The 24,928-nt window shown below is 43.3% G+C and overlaps 1 protein-coding gene across 13 annotated transcripts in view; it reads right to left on the reverse strand.

Moving 5' to 3' along the window:
- The window catches only part of KTN1 (kinectin 1), a 78,907-nt gene that overhangs the window by 37,536 nt on the left and 16,443 nt on the right, over window positions 1-24,928 (reverse strand). For 12 of the 13 annotated variants that reach the window (XM_074869128.1, XM_074869127.1, XM_074869134.1 and 9 more), the window contains 8 exons: window positions 16,036-16,592; window positions 14,316-14,453; window positions 11,642-11,809; window positions 9,212-9,342; window positions 6,963-7,079; window positions 4,206-4,346; window positions 1,994-2,100; window positions 259-391 (listed from right to left, as the gene is read on the reverse strand). In XM_074869128.1, the coding sequence (XP_074725229.1) occupies window positions 259-391; window positions 1,994-2,100; window positions 4,206-4,346; window positions 6,963-7,079; window positions 9,212-9,342; window positions 11,642-11,809; window positions 14,316-14,453; window positions 16,036-16,558 (1,458 nt within the window). In that variant the 5' untranslated portion in view covers window positions 16,559-16,592. The remainder of the gene's footprint in view (window positions 1-258; window positions 392-1,993; window positions 2,101-4,205; window positions 4,347-6,962; window positions 7,080-9,211; window positions 9,343-11,641; window positions 11,810-14,315; window positions 14,454-16,035; window positions 16,593-24,928) is intronic. The other variant, XM_074869131.1, reaches the window with a different exon arrangement.

The following is a 24,928-nucleotide window of genomic DNA, read 5'->3' on the forward strand; positions in this document are numbered from 1 at the left end:
TGGAAGGGTAAGTTTCACTTCACAGGATGGTTTGTAATCACTCAAAACCCAGAGTACTGAATAAAACCATTAAATAAGCCCATAGGCTGACTCAGCCTATCTGGTAATAGATACTTGTGCATATAAAGACGACAGAGAGATTTAGTGGTCAGGGAAACAGTAAAGCGATTCTCACGCACCACACATCCCACCCAACTCAGAACTTGGCTCAGATAAAGCCTTGAGCGTAACTCGACAGGCAGAGAAAACCCAAGTCACCTTCAGCTGAGCAACTGCCTGCTCTGCATTCTTCTTCTGGAGCTCCTCTTGCTGCAGCTTACTGCTCTTCTCTCCCAGCTCATTCACCAGCCTAGCATAATCCTGGCGCAGTTTGTTCAGTTCAGCCGACTGCCTAAAAATAAACATTTTCACAGCTTTTTTTTTTTTTTTTAAACAAGAAGCAAAGGCCATAACAACAGCTACTCAAATATCAACATCAAGTCCTATATTTGCAGCCAGAGGGCTATACTGGGTGGGTTTGCTTTGGGTTTTGTTTGTTTTTCACACTGCTTCATCCTAGGAAAGGGATGAGGGTCAGGTACTCTTGGCCATCAGCACAGCACAGCAGCTACAACCCACTGAGTCAGAAACAAAAGGTCATCAATAAGCCACAAGCATCAGTTCCTTTAAAACATTTGCAAGCTGATGGGCATAATTTGGACAGGCTCATATAAACTAAAGAGGCTCAGCATAAAGCAAGGTCTCACATGGAAATCCGCATGCCTTTCTTCTTCCCATAAAGGATTATTGATCCCAGACTTTCTCAAGACTATTCCTCCTGGACTACTAACTGCACGCATCTCTCTGGCATCTCTCTGGCCTATACGTTGCCTCCTGGCCTTGACTTAACTTATGAAGGTATCTGATGCACTCTCTCACTTAGGGAGAGAAGATGCATTTCTCTAGCCCAAGGGAAGAATTTTAAAAGGCTCCCCTTTGTGTCTAAGCAAATAAGAAGCATTTTATTCTTATCTTAAGTTTGCCTCAATTAAGGATTTTAAGATAACTGCCTAAGAGATAATGATACTTCATCTCTACAAATAGGACACTTAAAATCAGGGTATCAGTACCCTTCTCCAAGCTCTTGTTATATCGACCTGCCCTGGCAGGACAAGCGCAGGGAGCAGAACACACCTCTGCTGAGCTGCGCCTGACAGGGCAGAAGCTGTCAGCAGGAAGGTCCATATAGAAGCAGCATCTCTGCAAGAACAGTGTAGCCAGAAAAGGAAGATGCTGAGCCCTTTCCAAGACCTGACAGTGGTTTTGACATTCTAGTCTCCAACAGCAACAAATATCTGAGAGCATATAAATGTCCACTTTGCTTTGTACAGGCAGAAGCCCACTAGCAGCAATTCACCCGTCTGATACACACCTTACGGGGGTGCTCAGCTTTTACCACAATACATACAAGCTTCTCTGCCAGCTCAGGGACAGCTTAAGTCATAACTTACAAAAGACAAAACCTTGAGATGCCTTTTTGTTCCTCCAAACATTTGCAACACCAGCAGATAAATCCAAGGGCCATGCCAGTGGTGTCGTTAACTGTAGGGTGTTAATATTTTTTTCTTATTGCAAGGCTGATTTAGAAATTTAGAGCTGCTGTTTTCCCAAGAGACCAGCTTCAGCACCTCTCCTAAAGCCCCAGGGGAAAGGATACATACCCTGCCAAAAACACTAACTGTGGCTGAGCATTTCTGCACTTCTTTCTGTTAAAGCCTCAGCACCCACTCTCAAAAATCTCAAGCTTCAAACTGATAAAAGACAGTAATCTGTTTGGAAAGCCTTGGCTCAATGCAAATACAAATAGCTCCCTCCCCAGCCCAAAATAACTGTTCATAGTTTAACCACAAATTCAGAAACAGCCAAGGAGATAGAAACAAAAGGAGCAGAAGCCAGAACAACCCTTCAGGGAAGGCTTAAACACACACAGAGCTCCAAGTAGCTGCTAACATACTTGCTCTCCATTTGATTGGTAGAAGTACTGACAGCATCTCTCAGGATACCATTTTCCTGCTTCAGGTGGCTTATTTCTGCCTCCATCTGCTCACGGAGTTGCTGGAACTGATGGGGAAAGAAAGATCGATTCCAAAAAAGATTAAACTAAGGAGCAATAAAAAACTTGTAACAGTAGATAAGATACCACAATAGTTTAAGTAAATAAAACTAGGTGGATTTTTTGGGAGAGGAACAGCTTTATGTCCTTCCTCACACACCCACTCTTAAATTAAACTGTGCAACTCAGACCTTCTTGCTCAGATAAAAGCACCAGGTTCCTTTTATACCAGTGTATCAATCTATTTATTACAGCAACCTTTTTCGTGTTTAAAAGACTACACAAGTATTACTTAGCACACCAACTGCTCAGCTGTATTACTTTAGATATTTGTCAATAACTGGAAATTAATATATTATTTTTCCAAAGGGAAATAAAATAAATGTACTGTGAATTAACATTAGAAGTTTACAAAGCCTTTAAATAAAGCAGAAAAAGTATAAAATAAGTAACAGTACACAGGTTATAGCATGTAAACTGCAAAAGGCTAGTCCTCATCTAATATTCTGAAGTCAAGATTATGAAATAGATCCTTTATTTAGGCAATACTATACTTTGATTGCATTTTCAACATGGTTCCAAACCGAGGCAGAAAGAAGCCCTGAGAACCCAAGGCTGCTTCAGAATAGTGCAAACTATATCAAAAGACAGGATTCAAAGGAATAAAAAAAAAGAAAACAGACCCTGCATATGCAGACGACAGCATAGCTGTTCTTACAGCCCAACAGCCTGCTTTGAAAATCCTCGAGCACATGCAGCTATAACGCTTTCTTCCTCTACCAGTGCCAGTCTGTAGATATAGCCGACACCATTTCCAAGACCCAGTTTCATCAAATGGCTGACTCACCAATAAGGGTTTTGTATATAAAAAAATCCAAACAAATGTTTACGTAACAACCACAGCAGGAGATAGCAGTCACCTCCAGCTCAACACCAACACACGCAACAACCTGGTCCTTGGATGTTTGGGGGAGGGTGGGGGTGTCCCATCCCCTCACCTCCCCCCCCCCCCCTTTTTTTTTTTAATGCCAAGAGATATACAAGATCCCAACAGAAGCAGGGGCACAAATCCCATATAACTGGAAGCTTTGACAATTAAGTTTCTGCTTCTCCGCAATGCTACAGCACATCAGCAGGGGGAGCAGAACCTGAGCACTGGTTCCTCTGCGCATCCTTCCTCCAGCTTTGTCTGCCACAGCAGCAAAAGCCACCCGGTCCTGCCCACATCTCCTTCACCCTTCCCGGCCACCAGTAGGACCCTCTCGTTATGCAGTTGTCTATATAGGTTCAAAGAAAGTTGTCCCTGCTCAGGAGAACAGAGTTCTGCTCCAAAACTGCAGAGATGCTACTCTCCGAAGTGCCGAGACAGAAGATAACAGTATTAAACTGGAAAGTTCCCATGCTGGGCTTGATGCTGTGACATTTATATAGGAAAAAAAATATTAGAATATGAAATTTAAGCACCAAGTTGATATAAGAGGAGCCATTTTTCTTAGTAAACTTTAAGTTAAACTTTTTAATCTGATAAAAAACTCTTCTGAGGTCACTCTATTACAATGTAACTTCAGGACAGAGTAACAAGGGTCTTAAAAATAAGGCAAGTGTCAGCCCTTCAAATATTTTCAACAAAGCACTCTCCCAGGCAATTACATTCCTTGTATACTATGCTATGTTGTCACCCTGTACTACAATTTTAAAAGTTAGATTTATCAGATAGTAAATGATCATCAGCATTAGTGGCTCTCAAGCTGAGTATTTCAACTAGATTTTACATTTTAATTGAGTAAAATTTCAGCAGAATACCACAAAGGAAAAAGTAACTACATCAGATACAGGCTGTCTAGCTAGCACTGGTCTTCTACAGACTGCAAAAGTCGCCTACAAGAACACATTTGTCTTTTAAGTCAAGAAACTGTCACAAAGTCTCCCATCCCCATGCAGATGTGTTACCCCCAGCTACCAGCACACTGCATTCAAGGCTCAGGGTGACTAGTGAAGCCCATTTCTGTGTGAGCAGGCAACAAATGCTGCACCCTGGCTAAATCAACGACTTCTCAGCACTGATCTGCTTGTGCATGAACGTCAACTCAAACAGTTTTGGTAAAGCACTTACCTTTATCTTCATCTGCTGAGATTCTTGGTAGCTAACATGTATTTTACTCTGAAAAGTGCCGTGCTCCTTTTCTAGGGCGTTGATACGCTCTCGCATTTTCGCTGTAAGCAAGCCGTTTCTCTCCTTTTCTGCAACCAGCTCCTTGGGTGGGAGTGAAAGTAATAAGGGAAATAAGTCATCTACTGCTCTTTTCTACAGTCTAATAGTTAGTGTTTTAAGATAACTAAAAACATAGCAAGTGTGCATCAAACCAAAGTCAGCAGCAATCTTCACTCAGAGAAATTACAGCGTTAGACCTGACCAAATTTCCAGCACCTTCATGAGGATTTAGTATCAGCATACTTTCACATTTATTAAAAAGGTTTGCCAATTTAAACACTGATCTTCTGTTGTCTCAGAAGAGCTGGAGTCTTACTTCTATTGAGTTTGGCCAAATGACACAGAATCCTAACAATTAAAATCGCAGATATCACACAAGGCAGAGCTTAGATCTTCATCCCAAATTTAGAAAAACAGAAGAACGTAGGTAAAGAACAGTGGCAAAACAACAGAGCGTTCTAGAGCAAATAATTGCTTTGTAGCAGGTTGTAAAGCCAAACGTTTTGCCAGAGGAGATGGGGTATTAGTACCCAGCAACAGCCTGAGAGGCCCTGAATCCCACCATCATGATGCTATATTATAGCTTTCAAATGAAAATACACATTGCTATTTAGATAAATCATTTATTAGCCAGTAACTCAACCCAGACACCTGAGATTCATAGAGCTACTCCTCTGCAACATAAATGCACTTGCTGTAGTAAGCAAAAACATTAAGTGCAGCTTTCAGCAAGCTCCCATCACAGAATGAGATATTTGTACTATCTAAGCTTCAGGTATCTCCAGCTACACAGCACAGCACGCAGCTCCTTACAGTGCCAAGGAGCCCTGACATATAATTTAAGTCCTCTAAATTATTAGCCTGAATACCCTCCATCTCTACCATCCAGTAATTATAGCTTTTCCCACATTTTAATTTAAATAAAAGCTATTCTCTCTTTTAGATCCAACTTACTGGCTTCAGGAGGCTGCTCCTTCAGAATGAATTAAATGACACGAGTTCCCAAGCCCATGTTCATGAAGGCATTTAGGAACCTGACTCACACCAGAAGTTTTAAGTTAGTTCTGCAAACACAGCGTAAAAGCTCGATACAAAGCCTTCTCCATGTTATATTTGCATCTGCTAAGGCACAACAAAAAGAAGGGCACCAGGACATACTGCAGTTTCCTTCTATCCCTCCACCAATTCCACCATCCATCCGCAGTCCTCACTAACTCAGCCACCCTGTCACGGCAGTGCCAGAGATCCTGGGAAGATTAACTTTCACCTAGCTTGTGTTTTGCCAAATACCTCTGAGGTCAGGCACCTCTTGCTCTCATTTATCCTCTCCAGTTATCATCTTTATCAACACCCTTGCAGGAACATCTCTGCACCTCACAGTCCCTCCGTAGCTTTTGGCAGTGTTTTCAGAGAAACACGTTAATTAGAAGATAAGAGCTTCTTGTCAGTCAAGCTGAGCTTTTTCCCTTGTTTATCCTGATACTTCAGCACTGCAGCAACTTTGCTTTTACCCATCTTCTCGCAGCTTTCAGGAACGCCCCTTTATTTCTCCTTCTCCCTTCCCTCCCCCAGTCCAGACAGCAAACACCCCCTATGACCCCTACTCCTCCACAGCTCCTGCCTGCCTTCACAAGCATCACTTTGCAGATGTTTCTTCCCAACCACATCAGCTTCCTTCACACCCAGGCTCCTTCACACATTCCCTCTGCTTCTTCAGCAGCAGACGCCTCCCCCTTTCATTCTGCAATACCGAGCCAGTTTCTTTTTCCCTGCCAAACACATCACAAGTCCCTTCTCCCTAGTTACATATTGTGTCCCAAACCTCTTGATCCCACCGCAGATGCACCTGTGCCCTGCCGGGAGCTCACACAATACCCTTCTTCCCTTCTCATCTCTAAGGCTCCCAACTCCTGTGTCCTCTGGCCACTCTGCTCCCATCTTTAGCCACCCAGCTTTCTGTGCCCGACTTTTACCCCGCAACACGATCTTCCTGAGCCTGATGTCCGTGTGCTTCCAAACTAGCCAAAACAGAATCCTCCCCCCAAAAGGCTTCAAATTCACTCCGTATCTGCCTAATTATTTGTTCTACCGTAACTGCTTTCCTCTGAAAGCTTCACCAAAAAAAATGAAGTCAAGTTTCATACTAGTCTTGACAGTTGTGCATCAGCATCCCTGTAAGCCTAAAGCAATCAGAGCTGCAGCTCCAGGGGCTAAGCAGGCAGTCTACACTTTCTGTAGCTCCCTTCTTGAAGAAAACTGATGATTGTTGTGCCTAGAAGCACACAAGCATGTGAATGCTAGAATATGTACCAAATTAAAACTGCGATGCAGAAAAGGTGTTTAATATTTGCATCCACAGAACCATCTTATACTCATGAAGGAAGTGTTTTTAAAGTAACCTTCTGAAAAGAAAAACAGTCTCAGCTTAAAAGTCTCAGTAAATGAACTCTCTGGAAAAACTACTGGAAAATAACTCTGCATAAATACATTAATAGCATCATAAAACCAAACATAGTGTCTCGGTAAGCTTTCCCAATATACAAAACTCCACCTTTCAGTTTATACTAAGCTCAGTAAACCAGCATTTGCTGGCTGCTAGTCCTACAAGCCACTGCTCCTCTCCCACAGCTCTCTACACCTGAACCTCTTTATATTTACCTGGGTTAGCTGCTTGCACTGCTCCTTCGCAACGGCTGCCTCCTCCTTCATCGCAGCAAGCATTTTCTCTTTGTCTTGTAGCTGATGTACAGCTGCAGCCGACTCAGCCTTGCTGGCCTGCAGCAAAAAAGTACAGAAAAATTATCATACACGCCAGAAGTACTTGCAGAGCATGCTAGCAGGCAGCAGAGCAAACTTGAGGAAAAAACACTCCCTCCTGCCCCCAAATCGTCTGTCTGCATGGCATACATGGCACCACCAGTACCCAATTCTGCTGCTAATGGATCCTGCAGCACCGATTTCATTAGACAAAGAAATGCATTTTCAAACGCACTGAAACCAATTATGAGAATAAATGGGCTCTTAAGGTGCTTCCACATTGGAAGAGAGCTGCTGTGGTGGCACTGGGGAAAACAATGAACACCCATTAAGAGAAATAAAGGAAAACGACGCAGAGATGCTGAATCATTCAATAATTGAGGTTGGAAGGGACTTCCAAGATCGCCTGGTCCAACCCATGCTCAAAGCAAATCCAACAAACTTCATCTCTTGAAGTATCTTGCTACAAAGGAACGCTGATCTGGTCTCTCCTTCCACTTCACAGGAGAGCCTCCAGTTGACATAATTACACTTCTGCTGGTATACTGACACGGAAAGTTTCAGAGATACTACAGGGAACAGAACAACAGAAACAATGCCCACAGTCCTGCCACTTGTATACTGGTCCTAAAAATGAAATAACTGCAGTAAGGGGCAAACCTTCTAAACGTTTGTGCTCATACTTCACTCAATGAAGTCTGATAACTGAAGCAGCAAAGAAGTGTCAGGCCTATAAATGGACTCCAAATTTGTCTGGAAGTTCTTTAGTTGTACTGTGTATGTATGCAGTATGAAAACACACTGTCAATGTCTTTCATGAGCAAGAAAAAAATACAGTAGAAAAAATTTGTAGAAAAACATTCACATTTCCATCTATAGAAACTTACATTTTTTGTTGTATACAAACCCAGGAACCCATTTTGATCCTAGGTGTTTAGCTTTAAAACATCAAACCTTCCTTTAAAACAAAAATACAGCCAGCAAGCTGGCTGCTGTTCCAAATAAAACAAGCAATACCATTGCAAGCGTACTGCTATTGGGTTTTCAGTCAAGCACTGAAACAAGTGCCCAGAAAGAATGTGAAGTCTCTGTCCTTGGAGGTTTTCAAGATTCGACAAATCCCTGAGCAACTTGCTCTAAATTCAACGTTGAACCCATTCTGAGCAGGTGGTTGGACTGCATGACCTCCTGAAGTCCCTTCCAACCCAAATTGTGTGATATGTTACTATATTGCATTAACTGAATTGACACATATCCAGTTCTGCATTTCTGTTCTGGTACCATATTTGCAGAAAAATACAGAACTGCAAGACTTCAAGTGTGACAAACAGGATGTTACGAGCACAAAGTGACAATCCTAATGAGTCATGGGAGGGAGGAGTAGATATTTGTAAGATATTGGGAGCTCACCATTCTCTTCTGTCTTAATACAAAAATGAAAAAAGAACTGCCAAGCACTGGCACAGGTTGCCCAGAGGAGTTGTGCAGCCTCAGTCCCTGAAGTTTTCAAGCCAGACTGGATAAAGCCCTGAGCAGTGTGGGCTGACCGCAAGACCTGGCCCTGCTTTGAGTAGGAGGTTGGACTACAGACCCCCTGAGGCCCCTTCCAAATCTGAACTGCCCTACAATCCTATGAAAAATATCCAAAGCAGTCAGCAGACTAGAATGTATGGACTTGTAAGACAGAGACTTGCAAGACACAGAATTAGCTTGTCAAGTGCACAGCCACAGCAGCTTTTTCTTAATTTCTGCTACAATTTATCCTATTTACACATTTGCAAAAGATCACTCCTGAAAGTCAGTCATCTGATAAGCCTTCCCCCATGCCCACACACACACACACACCAGCTGCAGCAGCAGTCCTACGTTATATACCTTATTCTCCATGGTTATGTCTGCTCTTTAGGAGCGGTCAAAAGCCATCAGCCTGTCTAGCCAGCCCATGGGATGGCAGATGGCAGCACACAGACATCTGACAACTGCTTTCTGCATGCAAAGCAAGCACAGACCAGCTGGAGAAAAGAGTCTTCCAAAGACAGAAAGTACAAATCACAACAGAACATAGATATAGCTAATTCGACAGCATCTCTTCAAATTTCTGCTTATTTAATAGTCTTGTCCCCCCCCTCCCCACCCCCCGCATCATTCACCTTTTGCAAGACATCATGAATTGCACCGGATTTTTCCTTTAAGACCTCCACTACGCAACGGGCCTCATCTTCAGTGAAGATCATATTCTTCATGGCCATTACAAAGTCTTTAAATTTTACTTCAGCATTCTCTGCAACACAGAAGGGAGAATATATTTACTTTGGACTCCATACAGAATTATTTATTTTGCCTCGAAACAGCATGTGATGGGGTATCATCATGCATCATATTTAATTTCAGTTTGAAATGCCAAGTAGTAAAAGGTCATGAACATTCAGCAAAAACAACATATCTCTGATTTAAATCCGATAACAATGCGCCAGCTGACAGTTTTGGGAAAAAAATCCCACCACTTTGTTTGTACAGTTGGTAACATTTATAGTGTTACTAGCAAGAAGACAAAGCATAACACAGATTTTGGAGAAAAAATAGCAGGAATGTGAAAACTTGAAGAGTCCTTTCTAGTGTATTATGACAGTAATTCAAACTGAGCTCTCAATTTAAAGGACAGCCTGGCTCCACAAGCAATATGCAAATGACAAGATAATGAATTTAAGAACTGGCACATTTCTGATTACAATATACGGAAACCAGAAAAATATTCCCTCAGTCTAAGTTTGGAAATGAACTGCTGCAGAATGAGTTCAGCAGTAGGAAGATAAATCTGTAAGTGTTTAAAAAGACACAAACAAGGAAACACAATTCAACACAACTATGCTCTTACAGGAACAACAAAAAAACATTTGGTTCATAAAAAACCAGGCTGCATGTACGTAGGTCATTAGGTGGCCCCCTAACTTAAGTAAATGGAAGCACAAGACCAAGGCATCCAGTATCTGTCAATCACCAGTGCACAGAAGTATGTGAAGGGATTGGAGAGAAAAAAAGAGGATAAAGCTTAAAAGTGATGCTTGGTTCAGAAAGTGTCCCAGAGCTTATAGAGAACTGTCCAGGTCTCTCACCACAGGTGCTAAACATGCCATTGAAACCAAGCCACACCTCAAACTCAAACCTCTCCAGTTTGAAAAAATAAATGAAGAACAAAAAAGTAATACTAAGCCTAAGAGAAATTATCGAGCATAAAAGCAGATCACTGAACAACAGAGTGCAGGGAGATGGGGGGAAAGTGCTGAGAAATCCAAGCACACTCTCTCCTAGCCTAAATCTCCTAGTCTTGGCCACAGACTTTTCAGCTCACATCACTGCAGCACTGACATCATCAATGACGCTGTTACCAGGAATATGCCAAAATCCCAAGACCCCAGCCCAGTTAGCCAGGAGTCTATGGCAGCTTGGCCTGGACCAGCCAGAGCCCTGTGCTCCCTGAAGACAGGAAGACCTTGCCCTTGCATCCAAGAAGCTTATAATTAGAATAGGGGAAGATTTCTATATTGGGAGGGCAAATCCCAGCTGACACAGAAGAATTAGGAGCTCGTATAGAAGGTTACAGCTTGCAAAGGAAATGAGAAGGGACGAGTACATGAGAGGCTTTGATGCTGCAGAGCAGTAACACACAGCCACCGAGTTAGAAGCTCAGGAGGAGTCTCGGGCAAGTGGGAATCCAATGTAGATACCTCACAGAATTGCCTGGAAGCTTTCAAGCGAGCATTTTAGAAGTCTAAAAAGAGGGTACCAAGCAATGCAGTGAGTGACCAGGCAGACAATGTTGGAGAGCCAGCCTTCTGCACAAACCTGAGCAGGGAATCACTGCTCAGTCACTCGGCTTCTCCTCTCTGGCTGCCCACCAATTTGAGGATCTCAGCTCATGGCTCAGTAAGCCTGGCATGCTTTCAGCAGGTCAGTGGCCTATTTAAAGTTTAAAGGTGGGATACAATGCTCATGAATCACTCCAGGCCTCTGCGGGAGAGCATGAAGGAAGCTCCCCTGTCCCAACCAATTCCAACTGCATTGAAAGGAAAATTCAAACTCTTTCTGGAAACCACCAGACTATCTCCACTGCTCAGGTAACTCCGTGCTGCGCTCCGAGACGCGCTCTGGCTGGTCAGCCCCAGCTGCCTCCATGAACGAGCGTACAGGCTGCACTCCCAGTCTCAGACTCCAGCAGCCCGTGCTGAAAGCTCTTGGTTTAGAGTTCATCACTGTTAGCGATGCCTGAACTATCTACTGTAAACTAGCTCGCATGCATCTATGTGGTCTGTGATCACCCGTTTGCTCACTGCGAGGACACAAAAGCCTACAGTCAGCATTAAAAGGATTCAGATGGCACAAAGCTCTCTCAACAGTGCCAAAGACAGGGGAGAAACGAGCACAGACAAGAACAAACAAGTGTCCTGTAGCCACAAATGTTTTCTTCAAATCACTTCTTCCTCTTAAGAGAGGATTCCCCTGCCCACATACACAGCATGTTTTCCCTGTTCAGGTTTGCAAGCAGGCTACACCAGAGACAGACTGTATTATCACTTTCTTACCTTTATCCGTTTCATTCTTCAGTTTCTTGCCGCTGCTCTTCTGGATCCCCTCATTCACGGTTTGTTTTGCTACTTCAACCGCTTCTCGCTTTTCCAAAGTGGCAGTGTCTGAATTATCCATCAAAGGAATATAAGTAGTTGCTTGAATAAGAGGTTCATCCACCAAAACTGTAATCAAAAGTCCACAGGATGGGTTATAGCTTTGTAATAATTAATGTCAACATTTTTAGAAAAGGTGCATAACATATTAGAGAGTTGGATTAAATCATCCCTAACCCCAATAGTTAGTTATACTGTCTATTTCTATTACCCTTCACAGCTTAACTCATTAAAGCTCTTCAGGTAAGTTCATTAAATAAAGGTTTCTAATGCATAGTAATTTAATAGCTTCAATTAAATTTCTATTTCCAAAGCTGCCTTTTGTCATTTTAACAAGTGGCAGAGAAGAAACTTTACGTTTTGACTTTCATTTCACTTTAATGAGAAAGTTGCACATAGCATCAATGAGACCGGTTTACTTGTGGCTGCATATGAAATCACTGAGCATCCCTGAAGTATGAGCAAAGTCTTTTGTCTCTGTTCTGTTAAAATCAGGTACCTTACTGCCAGCATTTTCACCCAGATTACATCACCTGTGAACTAAACCATTTAGGCAGAATGTGTGGTAGGGACAGCAATCAAGCTTATTTCACATGCAGACTCAGCTGCACTTAATGAAGATATCTCATCTGTCAGAGCAGGCTTTAAGCATCATTAATATTCAGAGAGGTACCCAGAGGTACTGACCGACCTCAGGTCTCCATTCACACAGCACTGTATAAACATGGTGAGGCTCAGCCTCTGTGCAAAGAACTTTTCAGCCCACGCTGCCAAGACAAAAGCAGGGGAGGGGAGAGCAAGAGCAACAGATCAGGGACAACAGATATGGCCAGCAGAGCTGCATTTGCTGTTTGCCCAGCTCCTGAGCTGCTAGTCCAATGCTGCCTGAAGTATGCAAGATGTTGTGCACAGAGCCATGCCCCAGCAGGAAAGCTCACTGACCCAGCCAGCCCAGACTGAAGGGCTGATGGACAACAGATGTCACACAGCAAACCAGAGAGAGGAAGAACTGGGTGGGATGCAAGGTTCCAGGCATCGGTGCAAGACAAATACACATTTCTGGCTGCCAGAGAGACAGTTATAAAACATTTTCACATTCTGGCTGCTGTTAAGGAACAGAATAGGCCAGATGGACCTCTTTGCATCACCTGCTAGAGTCTTTCCACCGAAGCAGCCAAACACCTGCAGGTATACTGCAAGTTCAGAAATGAGGAGAGCTCTCCTCTAGCACTAATATCCACCACCTAATCCAGTTACCATCCCTACCTTTTCTCTTCCTGTCCTTATTGACATCCCCTCCTCATTTTATTCCCCTCCTTTCAAAATCTTTTTAATATCAGTGAGACATTTCACAATGTCAGTAACATCTGAAATCCCTATAGTACTGTCTTGGCTAATCCAGATGCCCACTACAGCTAATTTTTGCTCTGTCGTTTTGGAGAGGTGGCTTTAAAAGAAAACAGCTTGCATTGAAATAATGCATGAGCTATTCCCGTGTAGCACTAGCAGCTTAGCTTTAATGCTGGCGGAGCTGGTATTGACACTTATTTGCCACAGACAGACAAGTCTGTGGTCCATAAAATGGCCACTCAGAAAAGGGCAATGGATGCATGGGGAAAAGCACAAGAACATCCATAAGAGGTAATCACTGCTAGGTTCCCCACCAGTAGGTTTCTTTCAGGAATAACTTTAAACTTTTTCAGTTGTTGTAACATACAGGAACACTACTTGGAACCCCCTCCTGGTCTGACTAGGGCCTACAACTGATCTGGACCCCGATGACCTGACCCAAGTATAAAGGAAACAGTGACCAACATTGTCTACTTCAGAGCAGTCCACCAGCTGCCAACTTCTTCATAACTGTCCCAGTAAAGAAGAGTTTTGAGAAGCTAACAAGGTGGCCTCACAGAACTTCACGGTCACGCTCTTCCCAAAAGCCACAGGCACAACAGCACTCATTGTAAAAAAAAAAAAAAAAACAACACACAAACAAAAAAAAACACCCAAAAAAACACCGCCAAAAAAAACAACCAAAAAAACCAAAACAGAACGGAGGCACACTGAGACAAGAAACAGCATCTTGGCAGAGAACGAAGGATGACAAACAGTAAAGGCCTTGACAGCAAAGATGAACAGTTTATCGTGGAGCAACAGCTAGCTAACAAAAGGACAATAGGGGAGGAACGTGGTCAAAGCAACTGGCTAAAAAAATTGTAGTCTTGTTTGGGACAGATGACTGCAGCAGTTCCAGACATGCCTTGCTCAGAGCAACTCAGAGCCTGCTCAGTTTATAATCTAAGTCAACACATCACTCCTCGATTCAAGTGTGGATGTTTGGATCCAAATGAGCTGAAAAAGGTTCACAGCATCATCCCATGTTCAGTGGTACCAGATGTTCAGAAAATAAAAGTATCTCAGGCTGAACAATCTCTCCTATCTGGAATTCCCACTTTTCAAATTAGGAGAGTTATTCTTCTGAAAGTTTCTTTTCCAAAGGAAGAGAAACTAAACTACGGATGGCAAAAAGGTTTAACAGTCAAATTTATGTGAACTAAGTCATAGTTTGTATTCTCACCATTATCAACTTTCTGCTTCTTTGCAGAGACTTTCTTCTTTCCCGATACATTTTCCTGCTTTATCTCCTGGTGGAGCAGCACTGAGTCTTGCTTTTTGGCAGGAGATACAACAGAATCAGTCTTAGTATCTTGATCATCTGTAACAGACAATTAAGACAATATGCTCTTCTGTATATTCTCATCATCACTTTTAAATCAGTAAATCTGTAATAAACAAAGTCCACTCCCAGAAAAGAGAAACCCATGTATTTTAAACCAGAGCACGAAGTTATCCATACATATGTACACACACGCACTCACAAACACATACACCTCTGTATCTGATGAAACCCCAAAGCAATAGGAAGGTTTAGCAGAATCAAGAGCCACAGCACCTAGTGTTTTGACAGACAGAAATCTTATCTGCAAGCAGAACATACGGCAACGCAAGTAACAGTTTAACAAATCCAATCCAGGTTTTACTGCAACAGCACATGTTACCCATATTAGTTTCTCGTTTGCAGGAAGTATTTTATTCCCCACCATGAACCCACTTGGGTATTTTACACACACACCCCCAATAGCTACTGGGACTGTGAGAAGCAGAAAATAAGTGTTTCACATTAGGGAACTGTTCTTTTAAAAAGTTGTTTCTATGAGAAATTTTTTTATCTTTTTGGACAGCCTGTGCTATATAATATTCTTGTCAGAGCCGACACACACAATCTGGGGTTATGGTGTTAGCTCCTGTAATCAAGGATAAGAGTTAGTTGTGGCTGCCCTCAGAACAGTGCTTGCAGACCACATTTTAACCATGCCACAGAGATTTTTGGAGAACACCCACAAACAAGATTTGATATTTTTTTGTTGGTAGTGGGTGGGTCTTTTTTCTCCCTTTTTTCAGAAAAAGAAAAAATCCACCACATCAAGCAGCAATGTTGTTCTTTTTCCTCACTCCCTGGAGCAAACCTATCATGCCTGCATCTCAAAGGGGTGATTTGCAAATACCTCTCTTTTCACTTGTTTCTGAAAGTGGGTATTTTTATTCTTTAACTTCTATTCGTAGTCAGACCACCACGCTGAGACATATCGACTCATGCTGAGGATATGGTGAAGACAGTCACAGGCAATTCTGACTACAGTTTTGGTTCTGTTCTAGCTTGGATTTTTCCATTTTCTTTCAGCATCAGTTTCATTCAATTATAGAGGTGTAGCAGGTGGGAAGCAGCTCTAAGTGCTTCTTTCCATGAATCAGCCACCAAACACTTCTTTGTACATTAAGCCTGCACTTAAACAGTGATTTATTTTGCACAGTCTGCTATGAGGTTTCCCTAGATGCCCTTCCTTATCAGAGCAACCACTCTTAGGACACCACTTTTTCATAGCTTGACATCAGAATGCGCACAGCATACATCTAACAACTTCTTTCAGATAATCAAAATTTTGACAACTTGAGAGCAAAGTAGCCAAACCATAGAGCAAAGCAGAGATACAAGCTACTCTGTTTCACTCAACAATCTTTAGCAGAAGAAAGCAAGGACGGGAGGAGGAAAACCAGAGCATTGCTGCCAGATGAAAAACAGGGGGAAAAAAGCAATAGCTCATAAAAAGGAAAAGGTTAGAAGTGAGCTTTGCCCCGTAAGAGATCAGGCAGAACAGCTGAGAGACACTCTGTGGCCTTGCAAAAAGCAGAACACAGTTTTGGCGTTCTGTGCAAGAAGCATATGCAACATCAGATACCCATTCCATTTTTCTGCTTCTTCTGCCCAGGCTTCTTCTTAGATGCTGTTGATTCAGATGGTGGAGTGGGCTGTTTTGTAACAGGGACTGGATCTACTTTCTTGCCTGAAGACTTGGATCCTTCCGACTCCTTAGTTACATGATCATCTTGAACGGCCTTATGCTTCTTCTCCTTCTTCTTCCGTTCTCTAACACCAGTAGATGCTTCAGTCACACTCAAGGGAACAGGAGCGACGTGCTCTTCATCTGTACTCAGGGCATCAGAGAGCTTAAAGTCCCGAGGCGTACTTTCAGAGTCAGACTCGTGGATGTTCCCGTTCTGAGCCTCTTTCTTCTTGTTCTTCTTCTTCTCCGTTTTCTTTTTATCAGTCTTGGTAGGTGGAAACTTTAGGTCCCTTTTCTGTTTTGCAAGGACTTCATCATATAAAGTTTCTTTCATGAAAAGCCAGAAGAAGAGGAAGATGACTGTAATAACCACAGAAGGAATGAGGATGATAAAGTAGGTAGACTCGTAAAACTCCATTGTGCTTTTTCTTAGCTATATTTAAAAAAAAAACCTATAGAGGAAAAAGAAAAAAAATTAGGTTTTGAACAGGTTTTCCTTGATATTATTTCCCCCACCAATTATAATAATAAAAAGAAGCTTTGTCATTGTTTCAGAGAGGCCTTAAAATAGCTTTTAATAAAATTACCAAGCTATATCAGTCATGGAACAACTTCTAGAATCATTTACTATTTGCTTCAACGTTGCTAGCCTGGATAGGAAGGAACTCCAGTTTGCAAGACCGCTGATCTTGGAAAAGAGAAGTTCTCCTCTTTCCTTACTTTTCCTCATCTTTCTCATTCTCCCTTCCCAAGTAAATTTCATAAAGTGTTTTCAGAAATACATGAGACAGCACTTTCAGAGGCTGTGAATTAAGAACCAGTACATGCCAAGCAACACTTGGGTATTTTTGCCATAAATCAAACATAACAAATTAAGATTTTTATCTTGGCAAGTGGGAGTTAAATTTCAACTTCCTTCTGTTCCCGGATTTATGACAGCTTCAGAAGTGGAGTGAGGAGAAGAAGGGAGAGCGCCCTGAATTTTAGTCAACCATGAAGAATCACGTATTTTCAAAACTGCTTTTTGAAGTCTAAAACCCAGCTTTAAATTCAATAAAATTCCACACATTTATAGGAAAACTGGAAGATCTGTTACTTATTTTGTGCATGTAACAGTATACAACTTCCAGGGCACTAACAGACCAGATGACTCGGGGATAATTTGCTGAAAACACTATTTATGCTCAGAGCATTACTCTTTTTTTTAAAGCAGGAACCAGATAGTTTTAAAAAAGTCAGGATTAAGCTAAAAAACTACTTCTGGGGCCAAGACAAGACCAATTTTCCCATTTCACAACTAATCACTGTGAAAAGACCTGGATTTTTTCAGGAAGATTTCAAATCTTCCCCAGAGTGTTTGTTCCAAGTGCAAAAAAAAAAAGCATGAACCATTGAAAAACACAATTCAAAACTAATTAAGCAAGTGCAATTCCTGATTCATAAACTCAGTTTGAAAGCCACCACGGAAAGTACATGCTTCAGCTACGTTTTCCTCTATACATGAAAAGATGACTCTTCAACACAACTATCCCCTGGGAGACCCATTCTCTTGGGAATGAAAAGCAAGTGATCTAACCCAGTTTATGTCTCCCATAATCTTTGTCACCTTCTCTGCAACCACTGACCAACTGCAGCATCCCCCAACACAGCCAACGCGTGCAGATATCCCCAACACCACGTGGGGAAGCTTATATCTTTAGTGACTCTGGGCAGAGTTTTACATCAGCCGGCCCTTCTGCTTCTCCTCAACCAACTTGAGGAGGAGAGCTTCACACAGGCTTAGACATAACTGAGATGACCCTAAAACAGTAGGAAGAACTGCCCCACACCTTTTAAAGCACTATTGCTTGGAGTATTTCCACTGCTGCTTAGAAAAAAATATCAAAAATAGTATCAAAATATCAAAAATTGTATCAAAAATAACGTGGCCAGCAGGGACAGGGAAGGGATCTTACCCCTAGACTCGACACTGGTGAGGCCGCACCTCGATTCCTGGGTTCAGTTTTGGGCCCCTCACTCCAAAAAGGACATTGAATGACTCCAGCGTGTCCAGAGAAGGGCAACGGAGCTGGTGCAGGGTCTGGAGCACAGGTCTGATGGGGAGCGGCTGAGGGAACTGGGGGGGTTTAGTCTGGAGAAGAGGAGGCTGAGGGGAGACCTCATGGCCCTCTACAGCTCCCTGAAAGGAGGGTGCAGAGAGGGGGGATGAGTCTCTTGACCCAAGGAACAAGCGCCAGGACAAGAGGGAATGGCCTCAAGCTGCGCCAGGGCAGGGTCAGACTGGCTCTTAGGAAGGATTTCTTTGCAGAAGGGGTTGTTGGGCGTTGGAATGGGCTGCCCAGGGCAGGGGGGGAGTCCCCATCCCTGGAGGGGTTGAAGAGTCGGGTTGACCCAGCGCTGAGGGATCTGGTGGAGTTGAGAATGGTCAGTGTGAAGTTAATAGTTGGACTGGATGATCTTCAAGGTCTTTTCCAACCTTGAGGATTCTGTGAAAAAGAAAATAGATGTGCCTACTGAGCACAGAGGGAATAAAGTCCATGTAGAAGTTGCATGGTGCAGGGAGAGGCCAGGCACTCCTTGCTTCTGGGCAGACAGAGGATTACTCTTGAAATACCTGATAGTATTACATTTAAGGTTGTTTTACCTCAACTCCTGGCTGTGCTGGAAGCTGCTATCATAAACTGGCTTGCCATCCTGCCACATTGGTGAGAGTTTGGTCTGGAGCCTGGCTCTAGCTTGTTACGTGTAATAGTTTCCAGGCAGAGAAGAGTTACTGTGATAATGTATTTGTACAGTGTATTGAGCAGCACAGAAAGCAAGGAGTGGGAACTCTAATTTGGCTATTAAGTTATTCAAATAAAAGACTAACATTTCAATACACTGATTATTCATCAGTTGTCTTAATGTTAAGTCTCCTCCCAGTTTGTATTTATTTTCTGTGTGAATACAGCTCATCAAAAAGGCCTGGGTCTAGAATTACACCAGCACAGAAAATTTCAGAAGGTCTAAGAGGGATGGAAGGAAAAGCTTGTCTTTTAGGGAGAAAAAGCACAGATGCTCAAAACTAAGCTGGAGCTTTCAAAATTATTAGTTACAGCTACTTGATAAAATGAGCTTCCTGCACTAAGTGATCTAATATTAGTCATCTCTTAAGGAAGCATATCTTGAAAATTGGTCTCAGCCAAAGTCAATATTGAATGCTTACAGGAGAAGTTAATCCCCAAAGTAAATATGTAATTAAGCAGATTTTTCACAGGTTGATCATTACGATACATTACTGCAACAAGTACAATACCCAACCACAGAGAGCCCAGAACAGCCCACCTCTGCCTTGCCAATGCACAAGCACGCAGCTGGCCGTAAATTCATCCAAGTGCTTCAGCCAAGCCAGGACTATCACACCCTTGCAGCCATCCCTACGCATTTCCCAGCACCCAACACCAGATGCTCAGGTCAAATCACACACTCAGCAAAACACAAGCTGTAAAGGTTCAAGACATCAAGTGTCAGGAGGCATGATGGTCATCAAGGCAGGACCAAGTATAAGCAGAAAATGACTGTTGGTTTGAGACCAGAGAGGCTAGACACATTTAAAAGCTTCAGCTGCTTCAAGAGGAGCCGTAAATACATAATTATAACAGCTAGTTCGAGTGGGGAATATGTACTGGACTAGACAAGGTCTGATCTCAGAGCTGGCCAAGCAATGTGAGCTCTGCGGAGCCTCTGCCCATCGCCCTGCTCTCCCCTCCCTCCACTTGTGCAACAGGATGGTTCGCACCTTACGCCAGATCCAGAGCACAGCGTTGCAATAATAAGTGGACTCAATTAGCACTCCCGTTCTCCTCTTGCTCATCAGGGCGAAGCAGAGCGTGAGCCAAATGAACACTTCCACCCCAAACACTGATCAGAGGCATGCAGATTTAATGTCTGAAGTCCAGCAAGGAATTTCACATACGCAAATCCAGACTGTCACATGGAAGCAGGGTTAAAAGACAAACAAGTAAAAGCCTCAGGATGTCACTAGAATTGATTAAGCACACCCAGGAACCCCAAACAAGAGCTCTGCTCTGATGGTAATACACTAATTTCCCATCTCAGCCCAGCATGTGCAAGGGCATTTAAAAATCACTTCTAGAAGGATACCGTTGCTGCTGGCTTACAGCAGAATGCCAAGATGACATCCTTCACCATCCGCCCCTTGTCAAGTCATCTTTACAAAGTGGCATTCTTGCCACAAGGTAAATAGGCAGTGTTTTGGCTCACACAGTTCCACTTGTCCTCCGACAATCTACAACTACTAAAAAAGTTTCTCCGTTCCCATTTATACTTCCGCATTACATTGCTTCTGTTTATATGGAGTTGGCTGATCAATTTATAGGGAAAAAATTCTATGCCATACAAAAAGAAACGGGACAGAGAAGCTCCTTTCATTAAACCAGAAAAAAAGAAAATCCTACATTAAAACACCTTCACCTGTCAGCTTAACTGCTCCTCAGGATTTAGTTTTACCATTCCTGTTAGCTACGGAAACATGAGACACTGCACAAAAATATTATTTCTCCCCTCTAGAAGTGATGCAAGGGGACTTTTATGACCCCCAGCCCTCCCTAGGACAACTTTCTGGGGTAGCTGCATCACCTCTCTACCCCCACAAAGCTGCCATCCCCAGGCAAGGCACACTTGGTAGAAATTGCACATACACATCCCCTTACTACTGCCAGCAAGAGGCACAGCAACTTTAGCTATCTTTAAATTTCCAAGGTATTTGGTTATATACTCACCTTTCATCTGTATTTGATATTTAACCTGATATTTATCAGGCACACTTTTTAAAGCCTGGCTGCCCAGTGCCCACGCCAGGCTCTCCACTTGCAGACACGCTCCTATCTCATTCGTAAATTCAAGAACTCGCAATATCTCTTGAGTCATTCAGAAAAAGGGGAACAAACCGCATCTGTCCCAGCCTGCACGCAGCCTCGGTTACTGTTCCCATCCTGCGTTTAACAAAAGAATTGCACTTTCGTTCCCCTAAACAGAGCCCATGCCACAGAAAATAATATTTCTGAACTCCAGCACAGTATTATTGCCTGCACCTGACTTCCTCTGCTAGTTAACACTGTCCTGGATTTTGTAACACACCCTTCGCTTTTTGTACTTAAATCTCAAGTTTCACCCTGCACAGATACCACATTTCACAGGACATTCATTCAGTTTAGGTCCAGGGGATTAGCTTACTTGAAAAGACAAAAATAAATTATAGCTCCATCTGGCTAATGAGTCACTCATAGCTTAGCCCCAGCACGTTAGAAACACAGCTTCTGTAAATGCCTGGGTCCCAAGATGTACATAATCTCCAGGGATTTGTGCCTCTTTGAAAAACTAACATTGAAGAGGAGAAAACAGAGGTACCTAAGGTATTTGTTTTAAAAAAATACTCAGTAGTTTAAGAGATACCACATATGATTTAGCTAAGGCAACAGCTTCTTTAATTGATTTATTTTCCCCAGGATTTTCTCAAGCTGGCAAGCGGACTAAGAGAAAGCCCTCACATTGAACAGTCACTAGAAACACAGCAAGAAGTCTCCGATGAGTATCTGTATCCAAGAAATCCCTCAGATAACAGTATTTTTTCCTTATTCTACACACAGTTACCAACACATGCCACATCAGCCAGCTGCAAAGAGGAACCTCTTGAAAACTGCTTCACTCCCAAGCTCATCGCTCATCTTCCCCCAGAGCTTTTGGCAGAGGATGCCCAGCAACTTAGGGCTAGACAAGGCAACCCAGATCTGCCACAGGTAAAATATAAAATGAAACAACGCGTTTAGCCACGCCGTGCCTACTCCTCATCCATAGTGGGAACAACTAGCTCTCTGTGACTTTTCACAAGCATTAATTAACTAAAGCACTGAGGGGCTCAAGCTCTAGGAAGGCGGGCTGCCACAAAAACCTAAAGGCAGTTCATTGAACATCAGCATTGCTAAAGAAAAAACTGCAGAGTTAGAATTTAGGTTGGCTTAGTTTAGGTTTTTTAAGCAGCCTTACACGTCACTGAAAAAACATGTTCTTCAGGCCCCAAGATGAGACACGAAGGACAGCAGAGCTGCCTCACACTGCCTGGTGAACACCAGCAAGGAGGCGACTACACCTGAACACTGGTTTTAAGACAGGAAAATAAGATACTACATATAAATCTCACCTGCCATCTATGTAAGGAAAAAAGGCACAGCTTCCAGTAAGATCACACACACTCTTCTCACTTGGCACTTTTTAAACTGTACAAGGCAGAGGCATGCACAAAGCACCCACCACCTAGAAAAGCTGAAGGTCTAAATGGCCCTGCCAGTTTTGAATCCAATGGCAAAATTTAACCTACTTTTTTTGTATTTAAACTTTTATAGCAATATTTCCATGCTCTGTTTACAGAAGTCCTCTCAAAACTAAGACTGGGGGGAGGAAGCATAATAAACATCAGTTCAAGCTCCAAGTTTTTTTCATTCAAATACTTGCCCTGACAGCATCATTTGTGCAGCAACAGAAGAAAGCTGTAGACACTCGAAATTACAGACTGAGCCGCTCATGTACTAAAGTTACTTTTCTCTGGGAAGAAGACCTGTTCAAGTGAAGCTCAACAGTGCTTGACACCCCCTACAAACTCCTAACAGCAAGAGGAGAACGAGACTTGTCAATAAATCTTGCTCTTCACTTGATTACGCTGACACAATTAAGCCATTTGCAGAGCACAATCTCAGTGCTTCAAATACCCTCTAGGTAAATATTTTCCATTCCAAACATGCCACTGTTTGTACCATCTGTTGGGCTCTGCTGCTCTCAGTTGCTTGATGTTAGTTAACACAGACACACTATTTATTAAATTCCAGAAAAGAGTAGCTTTGCTTCAACAAAAGCCTTTACTTTCAGGTTTTTTTAATAGAGCTTTAGAGCTAACACCTGACAAAATGCAGCAGCGGTGCTCAGAGCAAGCCAGGCACGATACAGCTACGTGACGTTGTCACTGCTAGCTGGCAGATGACCTCACTCTTGCTCAAGCACCAGCAGCGGTGAGCGCCCAGGTACCTCCCGCAAGGGTTTGCCAGGAGCATGCGGGAGGTTTCCACCGCAGCCCAGCCATCCAGGCAAGTTCAGACAAGATAAGGCAAGGTAGGGATTCACCACGCAGCAGCTGACGCCCTGAAACCACCTGGGCTGTGGGATAAAGCCCAGAGTTGGAATTAGCATCAGTGAAAGTGGAACGAGCCACCTCGCATTTATCCAGGGATAAAAGCACGCACGCCCGTTGTTGGCACAGAGCAAGGAACAGGCTGGAAAACCACACTCTGCCCTCCTGCCCAGCAGCTTACTGAATATTCCGAAACCACACAGACCCTGTCACACCAGAAACCCATGGGGTTCACCAAAGCATGAGGATGAAGACACCAGTATCAGAAATCGTGTGCCAGCAGGACTAGGGCAGTGATTGTCCCCCCACACTTGGCACTGGTGAGGCTGCACCTCGAATACCATGTTCAGTTTTGGGCTCCTCACTATAAGAAAGACATTGAGGGGCTGGAGCGTGTCCAGAGAAGGGCAACAAAGCTGGTGAAGGGTCTAGAGAAGAAGTCTTGTGAGGAGCAGCTGAGGGAACTGGGGGTGTTTATCCTGGAGAAAAGGAGGCTGAGGGGGAGACCTTATCGCTCTCTACAACTCCCTGAAAGGAGGCTGTGGTGAGCTGGAGGTCAGTCTCTTCTCCCAAGTAACAAGCGATAGAAGAAGAAGAAATTGCCTCAGGTTGCACCTAGGGAGGTTTAGATTGGATATTAGGAAAGATTTATTCCCCAAAAGGGTTATCAAGCACTGGAACAGGCTGCTCAGGGCAGCAGTGGAGTCACCATCCCTGGAGGTATTTAAAGGACGCGTAGACGTGGCACTTAGGGACATGGTTTAGTGGTGGACTTGGCAGTGTTTGGTTAATGGCTGGACTCAATGATCTTAAAGGTCTTTTCCAACCTAAATAATTCTATGATTCCGTATTATTCAGGACTGAAAAGTCCTAGAAAACCAAAACATTTCTTGCAGTATTTGTGGGGCGATGTTACTTGGGATAAAAGCTGGCACCCATCAGGGCCAGAGGAAAGCATCCTTGGCCCCACCAGACCCCAGAAACTGCAGATTTTCCCTTAAAATCACTAACTTCTAACACACGCACACCCCCCATTACCTCCAAAGTCAGAAGATAACAAATTATCTTCACACTACCTTCTTCCAGAGTGCCTGTAAAGAATCAAAGGTTTTCTTCTTCCAGCAGGAGACGGCTGGGGAGGACTGTGCCTGAAGAGGGCTCTCAGCATTACTCAGCAAGTCTGCATCTTCCCATCGCTATTTTCCAGGGAGTCCCTGAGGCTTCCCCAGCTCCTTCCTTCACGCGCTCGTGTACAGACACGCTCTGCCTACACCACCACGAACTACTTGAGAGGCATTTAAACAACCGAGCAGCAAGCTCGCAGTCTTTTGGGTAAGCGTTTCCCCTTTCCCTGCTCTCCTTGCAAGCAGAGACCAGATCTGACATTTATTCTTCACACTCACTTCTGTTCACGGGGAACTGGGAAATGATACTTCTCAAATATAAAGGAAAAAAATTGCCCAACACATTTTCTCACAAAGGACCAAAGAGCAGCAAAATCTAAACTAAAGGTTGAACACAGACACTGATTTTCTCAGCTTGTGGTTTTGCTCGCATCCCAAGCGGGCAGCGATAACAGCCAAGGTCACTCGCTCACACAGCAGCTCC

This window comes from Strix uralensis, chromosome 4, assembly GCF_047716275.1.
Source record: "Strix uralensis isolate ZFMK-TIS-50842 chromosome 4, bStrUra1, whole genome shotgun sequence".
NCBI lineage: Eukaryota > Metazoa > Chordata > Aves > Strigiformes > Strigidae > Strix > Strix uralensis.